The sequence below is a fragment of the Nelumbo lutea genome, chromosome 1, assembly GCF_056320005.1.
Source record: "Nelumbo lutea isolate HS-2025 chromosome 1, American lotus-T2T, whole genome shotgun sequence".
NCBI classification, from domain to species: domain Eukaryota; kingdom Viridiplantae; phylum Streptophyta; class Magnoliopsida; order Proteales; family Nelumbonaceae; genus Nelumbo; species Nelumbo lutea.
In genome coordinates this window covers 119,629,554-119,640,031 of record NC_142684.1, presented here as the reverse complement: position 1 = coordinate 119,640,031, position 10,478 = coordinate 119,629,554, and the positions used below count along the sequence as shown (strand labels likewise).

At 38.3% G+C, this 10,478-nt stretch overlaps 1 protein-coding gene across 2 annotated transcripts; it reads right to left on the bottom strand.

The window, feature by feature from the left end:
* Positions 1-274: 274 nt before the first annotated feature.
* Positions 275-7,559, bottom strand: LOC148877114 (protein HYPER-SENSITIVITY-RELATED 4-like). 2 transcript variants are annotated; one of them, XM_088942529.1, is made up of 3 exons: positions 7,306-7,559; positions 1,660-2,636; positions 275-916 (listed from the first exon to the last, which is right to left on the bottom strand). In XM_088942529.1, the coding sequence occupies exons 2-3, from the start codon at positions 2,611-2,613 to the stop codon at positions 470-472; spliced, it is 1,401 nt and encodes a 466-aa protein (XP_088798655.1). In that variant the 5' UTR covers positions 2,614-2,636; positions 7,306-7,559; the 3' UTR covers positions 275-469. The 2 variants fall into 2 exon arrangements, with proteins under 2 accessions (XP_088798655.1, XP_088798658.1); XM_088942532.1 differs by lacking the exon at positions 7,306-7,559 and having other exon boundaries at positions 1,660-2,817.
* Positions 7,560-10,478: the final 2,919 nt, after the last annotated feature.

Here is a 10,478-nt window from a genome sequence, read left to right as displayed (position 1 = left end):
ACACCAGGTGAATGCAAAAGATAACCGGTGATCTTTCAAACAAAGATCAGTGTAAAGCTTTTACATGACCGGTTCATCTTTTACACTTATCTGATGGGCCGTTTTTTAAATACATCGGCAAGGATTGTAAGCTTTAGTGAAGGGCTAAACCCTGGCATCGATCTTTATAAGCACGCGACATGCCTAGTATGACAGCGATGATGTGATGGTTGCTGTGGTTGTGTTTTTTCGGGTGAACAATTTATAGGCTTTTAATTATTCATAAATCACTCTATGGAATAGTAATAAATGATTTAAGTGCTAATAATAATAATAATAATAATAATAATTGATAGGCAATACAGAGCTCTGGCTTAAAATCTAATCTTACTGGCTATAGAGAGTAATACGTTCTAGTCCTGACTCCTGAGGGGGCCGGGTTGTATCATGTATGCATTTGCACTTCATTTGGTCCTCTTGTTTCTCACCTTCAACTTTGTTGCCCTTTTTCCCCTTCCTCTTGAATTTCTTCACACTTTATTAATATCTCTCCTTGGGATTTAGTAGCTTTGGCTTCGTCTTGTTCCTTCTTTTTTGTTTGTATGAATTGGAGAAGGCCTGTGAGTACAATTTCAGGACTGTCATTCTTCATGAATTCCTCGGCCACTTCAGCAGGTGTGACCTCCGTCTCCTTGATCAATTCATCAATCTCTGGAAAGAGAGAGTGCTCAGATATCCCAAGGTAATTAGAGGCAAGTAGCCTAAAACCGCTAGGAGTGCAGTAGGACATATGGATGTGCATGTCCATGCGGCCAGGGCGAAGTAGGGCGGGGTCTAGCCGATCCTTATGGTTGGTTGTGAACACTATGATCCTTTCATCTCCACAACTTGACCATAGTCCATCAATGAAATTGAGCACCCCTGACAGGGTCACTTTCTGCACATTTCAGTCAAAGCGTGTGTGAGAGAGACACAGATACATACATATCTAATCCCTATATATAAACACAAATGAATCATTTCTAAATGAATAGGTGATGAGGGGCTAAGCTAGAAGACAATTTCTGACCCAATCCATCCGACCCTGGATATGAACCAGTGATCAATTGGGTTGATCTAAGTGGATAAGGTTATGGTGTTATGGGTATCCCCCTTCGGTCGGTCAACTTCTTTCTTCTCTCTAATAGATTAATAATGTGACCTGACGTTGTAACCACGGTAAATGAGCACTTAGAAATTTGTGGGACACTTAAAAAGATTAATACTCATTTTTGAGTGTTGTCAAAATATTTATGAAGTATTTGAAGTGCTTTCTTTATTGTATGGATTGTGCCTTATAGATTTGGTCCGCTGTGTATTTATATTTTTTTACTTTCCACTTCAGATAAATACCTATTAAAGTGTGCTACAGTAGTATTTAGTTTCAAGAAATGTTGGGGCATCGAGAGAAATAAAAATTTTACATTTTCTCAAATGTCTCATACATAAAAATCAAAATATTTCAATTTTCTACCTTTTATTTTGCATCATATCCCCTGTACTTATATGGCTCTGATGTGGTGGTGTTTTTTTAATAAAGCCGACAATAATGCCCACGGAACCAAAGCACATCAGTTTAAACACACAATTGGCGGTGGTTCGTATCTGAGAGAGATGACTTCAAGTGAGAAAATAACTAACCTCGCTATCTTGACGAAAGCCATTTACGTAGAATTTGGGTCTTTCATCAGCTGCGCCTTGTCGATCTTCCAAATCAATACTGCAATCAATGTCTTCAACGACAATTATCGAACGGTTGGCTGTTGCGACCAGCAACCTCCTTAGCTCCGAGTTGCAACGGACATCGGTTAGCTCCAAGTCGTACACGTCGAAGTTGAGGTAATTGGCCATGGCAGCAACCAAGCTCGACTTACCCGTCCCCGGAGGGCCGTACAACAAATACCCACGTTTCCAAGCCTTTCCTACCCTCCTATAGAATTCTCTCCTCCTCACAAACCTCTCTAAATCCTCCATTACTGCCTTCTTGAGCTCCGAATCCATCGCCACCGTCTCAAACGTTGCAGGATGATCCAGGTTAATGGAAGTCCATGCATCTCCCCTGCTTCCATAGACGCGGTCGAATTGCAGCGTGAATAGCTTCAGTGTCTTGTTCTCTTGTTTCATCTCCTTGGACTCCCTTAATATGTGATGCAAGTAAGAACCCAACACCTTATCCTTATGTTTCTTGTGAAAAGTGAGCTCAAAGGATCGGACTTCGGATCGTACCGTCGAGTTGAAATTGTAGGGGTTGTTGTAATAAGGCGACGAAGATTCGACAAGGCTGCATACAAATCTCCACTTGAACTGTACACCGTCGAAGACATCTACTATCTCTTCGTTTTTCTCCATAGTGACGCTGAAATTATTCTCTTTTTCGGGTTTGCTCACCCTTAGTCTTCGAGTGGAGGGGGAGAACTTGGGGCCCAAGTAGATCTCGGCAGCCTGGTAGATTTGATTGTTGGTAAGCCCATCGAATTCTTGGATGACAATGGTCGATTCCGAGGAGAAACGACTGAGGATGCTTCGTAGGCCGGAGAAGACATAGTGTTGTACCTCATGAGGTAAGAAGTCATGGACTATTGACCGAACAAGCATCGCCGACGCTGCCAGAGACGCCGCTGGTTGAAGGTATGTTTGTACTGGAAAACATTGTTCTGGTATTGGGGTATTCAACAATTCCAAACACTGTACTGATCACTCTCTCCTTCTCTCTCTCAGACACAATACCACACACACAAAAGTAGTCTCAACTCTCAAGAATAAGAATTTCTCAGGTTTGGTCGATGATTTGGTGGTCCTTTTATAAACAACAAGATAGTCTTGTATATATTGACGAACTATGTTAATTGGGAGCTGGTTGTCAGATTGACTAATTGACCCTTTACCGTGGGGTTGGGGTCAGTGGAACCCTTCAAGAATACCAACAATTGATGATATCATCGTCGTCGTTATAGATGTTTCTTTCCTTTCCCACTCAAGAAAATGTTGAAATCCTGGACACGCTTCAGCTTCACTTTTGACTCGAGCAAGAAAATAAAGTTAGAATTAGAATTCTGAGAAGGTTTGGCAGTTTTTTTTCTCCCAACGCGGGCTGTGCATCATTTTCAGCAATCACTAACCTTCCCTCTCTACATAGGCGACTTTTTTCTTAATCTGTCCCCTTCTTCCTTCGATATTTGGATTTTGCTCTGAGGCTAGGGATGCAACTTCAACTAGATTTGTTTGTTTGAACTCAATCCAGAAAAGTTGAGTTGTGTTAAGTTGTATTGGAGATGTAGTTTTAGAAATTCAGAGGAAATGTTTTGAAGCATATTTGAAGATGGTGCTTTTAGAACATTATTTGCACTCACTCAAATGGTTGAATTTACTATTGGGTTGTAAGTAAATTTATTTTTAGGATACAATAGAATGTTGGGTGAGAAACTACAATCAGTAAAATTGAAAAATCTCTAAGGAAAAATTCTGTGTTGTGAAAATTTATATGTTTAATGGATTGAATTATTTTTTTTATTCATAGTTAATTAACAATTAATGATTCTTCACATTTAAATGATGTACTTTGATCACACTTGATTAAGTAATGGCCATTCGATTTAACTTGAAATGTTAATGATCATGTTTAGGCTTCCCATATCAGATGTTATTTGTGATTTGCGATTGCCATATTGCAATGGCAATTTCACTTGTGATGAAGACTTTGCTATTTGCAATGAGGAGATTGTGATGACCATCTCATCTCATCTCGCATCCCGCCTCGTCTCATCTCACCTAATCTGATCACATTTCATCTCATCTTGTCTCATTTCATCTCATATCATTGCTACATGAATATATAATAATGCATGTAAGGATGCATATAAATACATATATAATGTTTGTGTATATATATATATATTTACTTATATATATTTATGTATGTATATGTATTTGTATGCACGTATTTAAATGCTAAGATTTTCTCTAATGTGATACAGGTATGGTACTCTTAAAACGACATAACTTTGCCCATATATATATATAGAAGTCTTTTCTTTTTTCTAAAAGCAAAATAAAGAAGGAAATTGGGCTAGTTAAAAGTTAAAACCCAATTCCACTTGGACTGGGTTAGGACCTAAATGGTCAAACTTAAAACTGATTATACAGCTGCCTTTCCTTGACTTCTAATTTTCGTTATTTTAGGCAAAATCCTAGAAGTTTGGGTTTGGACTTTAGAGAACTAGGATACGATCATTTGCAACCTATGGTCCAAAGCTTACCATGGAACCCTTAATAAATTGACTCTGTCAAAACGACAAATATATTGCATCAGATGGCTATATTTATTAAAACCATCTCCTTTTGGTCTATTTTCTGCCTCTTGTGTCAAACGGGTCAATTAATTGCAATTACATTTCAATGCAATGGCGGGCAGGAGCACTTTTCTCTGTCAATAAACAATAGCAAAACAAATCGGGCCAGTTCCACCTCCACGGGTTGGTAATGGGCTGGGCCTCCCAAGCCAACCCTGTCCAACCCAAACGGAGGTCCACCTGAACCGAGTCTCTGACTCTGAGTGCCAGACTTTGTGTCTATGTGCTTGCTTCTGCCGCAACCTTAGGGCCTGAAGTTGGGTTAAGACAAAGTTATGCAGTTCTTAATTTAATCCAATGGTCCAGCCCAGCCAATGCAAGAAGTCATTTACATGTTCGACACATTGCCTAATTATATCAAATACGGCAAGCACTATTCGACCTTCAGACCATCACCTAGTGTGGATTCCTTGACCTATGAGTTGACCCAGCAAAGGGATACTTTTCTTAATTTTGTGGTAGTCATTTCATTCCGGGAAACAAATTTCTAGCACAAAATATGACGACCGATTTATTATTGTGGTCTTTCATTTGAGATTTTGGTCATTGTCTCTTGCCAGGAGATTGGTTTTAGAAGCTCAAAAGAAGCTTCCAACAACTTGAAACAAGTTCCCATCAAAACAGGAAACCAAGTTGCCACTCAGTTGGGGTAGGAGTGCAAGTCGGGCGGTCTGGTTAGGTTTTGCCTCAACCCATGTCCAATCATTAGAATTGGGCCTTAAGTCCCAAGTCTGGCCTGAGCCCAAAGTCAAGCCTATATTATCTAATCTGTGCCCAATCTATGGTAAAATTTGATGTATTTAGGTTAGGCTGGGTTACGCTCAGATTGATCATATATTATATACAATTAAGTCCTAATCAGGTTGGATTAGGACCAACCGATCAAGTTTGGGCTAATTAAGGGTTAGGCTTCAGGTTAGCTCAAAAAATTAAAAAGTTAAAACTTTTTCCCGAGGCCAATCTGAGGACCCAAAATTTAAGTCCAGCCTGTATAAAATTGTGGGATGGATTGATCGGGCTTGGGCCAAATTGCACTCCTAGTTTAGGGAGTCCGGATTCCATGCGTTTGGAATTGAAGAAATTTTCTCTTCGAGTTAACACATCATTCGTGTTTAATGGACCATCACCTACACTACAGGCTACACCCGATTAAAGCTTTAAAACTGACAACAATGTTTATAAACAAAAGTTATTAAGTCAATACCGACAGAAAATTCTGAAGCCCTCATGTTTTATGTTCTCTCTGTTCTCAAACTCAAACCTTGATCTGCTCCCCAACCCAACCATTAACCTTCACCAGCAGTGTCCAAACCTCAACAAAAAGTAACTATGGATTTTAATGGCAACGTCAACGGAAGGTTTCAACCATCAAGAGTGTTCAAAGGAAGCTGCTAGCCGCTATCTGTGTTTGGGGTTTTGTTCACAAAAAGAGAGAGAGAGAGAGTCAAACACTTTATTTCTTCCATCATCTGGCGAAGGCTCCATCTGTTCATCATCTTTATTTTTCCCTTTTCCAAGATTAAACAAGACTTTGAACCAGTTAACTATCGGATTATGGATTTTACACTCCCAAGACATTGTTCTTTTTTCCCCAAATAACAGCACAACTAACGTTGAGCGCATCAGCTTCTCCATGGATTTCCAGCATTTCACTGACCCCATGGGATGGGATATAGATGGCCCTTATCAATTTGATATACTTGAGAGCATCAGCTTTCTTGATCCGGGCACTGCCTTCATAATCTTCATCCGTGTCGTAGGTCGCAGTGCATCAAATGCCACACGTTTCCGCTTGTCAGGAGGGCCACTACAGATGGGATCCACAACAGCATAGAACATACTCAAATCCACACCTACCTGAGTCTGCAGCATCCAATCCAATTCAGATAGAATCTTTTCATTGATAACTTTTACAGCTCCTTGGAAAGTCTCTGGCTTCAAGAAACTGAGCAATTTGCGGAGAATTCACTCTAGTGCAGCCTTGCGGATGGATTAATTTCTCAAGAGCACCAGGATTCCAGAATAGGAAACCGGAACCTCTGTTTCAGTCATTTCCTTCTTCAGAACATCCACATTTTAACGGTCCGTTCAACCTAGTGAGCCTTCGGAAAGCTCTGATTGAAAGAACATTTGCCAATTCCTGCCTCGTCGTAGTCTTCAGGCCCACTCTCTTAAACTTTGACAGCTCCACCACAAGAAATGCATTCTCCCCTTCAGCACGTCCGTTCCCCTCGAACCTCTTTTCCTGCAGTTGTTTCAAATGAGCAATTGCATCCGTTTGTCATCTTGAAAACCTCCTTTAGGGCTTTCATGGCTTCATCAGTCTCTCATCTCCTAACAAGGACACTGCTTTGTTGATTTGCGTCCGCCAATGATTTGACCACATAGCCAGTACCCTAGTATACATCTCCGAGGCTCTCTGCTACCTTCCCATATCCAAGTAAAGCCCATCCAAATTGTAGAGAGCTTCCAAATGCCCTGGCTTCAAATCAATGGCCTTCTAAAACTCCTGAACTGCCTTATTACAAAAGAGATGGTGGCCAGGTCAAATCTAGGTATCAAATAGCCCCTCGCCCATTTGGGAGATGAAAACCGCCACAAAAACAGGGAAAAAAAGACAACGAACAATGATTCCATTATTGGAGTTGGGTTCATAGAGAAGGAAAGATGAAAAACAACACAGATAGCAGGCTAGCAGTTTTCCTTTGAAATACCGTTGCCGTGGACGTTAAAACCCATAGTTGTTCTGTTGCAGTGTAGTTGACGAAGGTTAATGTGAGGGCTTTGGAGTTTTCCGTCGATATTAGTTTTTGTTTATAAAAATTAAAGATTTTATAACTTATCAATTTTTTATTTACAAATTTTAGGCCTTAAACAGTATTCGAAAATCTGAATTTGAATCCAAGATTCGGTATAATAAAATCGAATCGGACCTTACCTCTCTCTCTGAAGTTTCAAAACCCTAACCCTCCATCACTGCCTTAGTCGTCGCTGAATGGCGCTTGAGCAACCACCATCACTGGTCACCACCCCTCATTGTCCGAGCAACCACCAGCCCTTCACTGGACGCCGCCATTGCTTATCTAGTCATCTTTCCTCTCTCTCTCTTCTCTCAGAGTCTCATTGTCTTAGTGAGACAGTGACCTGCTACCCAAGCAATTATCATCACCGATAGCAATGTGATAGCGGTCCAGCACCGGTCACTGCCCATAGCTCAAGCTCAAGATCAATGCCGTCTCCTTAGTCGCTGCTCAAGCTCAAGCAACCCTCAACTGTGTAGCATCACTGGGCTTGTGCTGCAACCCACGACTGCCATCGGGAACCCATCATATTCGCACCACTGGGAACCCATGCCATCACACACTCACACTTGGCTCACTGCCAGGAACCCATGCCTGCTGCTATCAATCCCTTGCCTCTTTTATCAAGATAATTTGACTTTCATAGATTTCATAGATTACATATTGGTTTATTGGTTTATGAGCTAGATTTTTCAATTTATTTTCCTATGCTAAATTTCTAATGAGATAGAATGGATTACAAATTTCTGATAGTGATTTAGATAATGATTTATTTGTTTTTTGGTTTCTGGTTATGAACTAGATTTTTCAAAGTAAATGAGATAGAATAGATTACAAATTTAGGAATTGGTTTATTGGTTTATTGGATTCTAGTTATGACTTATGAGCTAGATTTTTTAGCTTAAATGAGATAGAATAGATAGAATAGATTACAGATTTAGGAATTGGTTTAACCTTGATAGTAAAGTGGTTATGTAGCAAATTTTTTTGTCTTAATTCCTAAATGATATTGTGAATATTTATTGCTTCTCATATTTTAGTAATTTTATTTTATGATTATGCATTTACCTTACTAGTTTTAAACTTCTAATATTTTTTAAACTTTATTTTGTGTGGTCTTTATTTAGGTTCTATATTTACTTTTGAAGAAAATATTAAATGCCTGGATCGATTAATCCTTCTCAATCTAGCACTGGACCTAATGGCAATAGTGAAAATGGAGAAAATGTGAATAGTCCTAATGCTGCATTGCCCCCATTGGTCCCTAGAAAAAGAAAAAGAACATTTGAAGTGTGGAAGCATTTTGACATAATCCTTAATGCAAAAAATGAGGAAATGGCTGTTTGCAATTATTGTAAACAAGATTTTAATGATGCAAGCACTAGTGGGACCACTCATCTAGTTAATCATGTCTCAAGATGTCCATGAAGATTACTAAAAGGATAAAGAGAAATTGGACAATAAATGTTGACAATTTCTACAAATGTAAGCGAAATAACCCGTAGACTAGAGGGACATAAATATGATCCCATAAAGAGTATATATGACTTTGCAAGATACTTAATCAAACATAACCAACCATTTGGTGTGTGTTTCCGTGCGGTCTTTCGATTGTTTATAAGCTGTGAAGACTGATTTTTGGTCTATTTACATTTGGCACCTAGAAGATCTAGCCACCAAAGATGAAACACCGAAAAAATGCGAGAAGCCCATTTTGGGCTGATTTCGGGAAGCTCCAAATGAAGATTTTCACATCTTTTGCATTTTAATCTTGCGCAGAAAGACACGTGTCTACAAAACATGCTTCGGGCTGCTTAGACCTTCATGCAAAAATTCAATGCGTCTTTTGCATGTCAGAGATACCAGAAGATCTTCCCAAAAAGACGCACCAAACGTGCCCAAAATTTATATATATTTTTAGTATTAAGCTTATCATCTTTCTAAAATGAGTGTATTAATCGTATTCTATGTTTCTCATTACATGTTTTAGTTTCTTTTGATGAAACACCTACTTCTTCTATGTTTCCTATTGATAAATCTATTGAAACTCTGATGACTCCATCATCAAATTAATCCAAGTGGAAGTGAAAGTGTAAGCACAAATTTTGATGGAAATGGTGCTCATGCAAGTGGTGCATCCAATTAGCATATGTAAGATTGAAAATAATTTTCAATCTTTTAAATATTTATGAATTGTGATTGATGTATTTCAAGATTTGGACTAACATGTGGTTTTATACTTTTTTTTCTCTTTTTTTTGTAGGCTTAAAATTTGGTCATTTGCATGAAGGATAGTTTGGAGCCTTGAACAAGTTAATTGGTCATTTGCATGAAGGATATCTCATTAGCTTGAACGTGGTCATTTTCCTCGGAGACTTGAAGCCTTGAACTATTTTTTATAATTTGTTATGATGGTTGTATGGATAAATTAGTTATTTTAAACTATTTGAGACTGATTTTGATATATGCTAGTTAGTTTTTTTTTTCTTTTTCTTTTTGGTTTTGTTGAGTTGACACTCGATGTGGCTATGTGAATCTTTAGTTTTGGTACTTTGATGAATATGGCTTGGACTATAATCTAAAGTAATCAAGCAACTTATGTTTCTCCTCTTTAATTATTTACGATTGTCTTTAGTTCATGCTTTGATTAATAAGGGAAGTAATGAACAGATAATACTTGAGTTTTGACATCTTTATATTTATTTTTTCAAAGTATAGTTTCAAAGGAGTTTTATTAATTAGGTTTTAATTTTTGTAGGCTTTTGGTTTGAAGTTGAGGGAAAGTAAGTGAGAATCCAATCCAAATACAGCCTTGGGTGATAGGCAAATGAGGGAATGGGATGTATCATCTAACAATCCTCACCAAACAATCCTACTTCATTCTAGCAATGGAGCTTGCACTGAGGCAAATAACACTAGTTTATCCCTTTTAATGACATTTAAGATGCAATCCTTGACATTGATGTATAGCCTTGATTAGAATCAACCTACCCCACCTTTTGAAATATAATTTATTTTCCAAGTTCCAAAAGGTGGAATTTGCTTTAGTTCTTTTTAAATTGATACAACTATGATACAACAAAATATCTCTATGATGCAAGTGAACTGAAATAATTTATTTTCCTCTTCAAATTTATTTGAAATATATCTATGAGGCAAGTGAATTGAAATAACCTTTAAGTGAACATTTGTTTGTAAGCTCTCATGCTTCAAGGGCTTAGCTTATTGGAATCCATGGACTAGAAGCTTCAATGTTTTAGTCAATATTGGTGTCTCAGGAGATTTACCTCTATTTCATGGGTATTGAGAA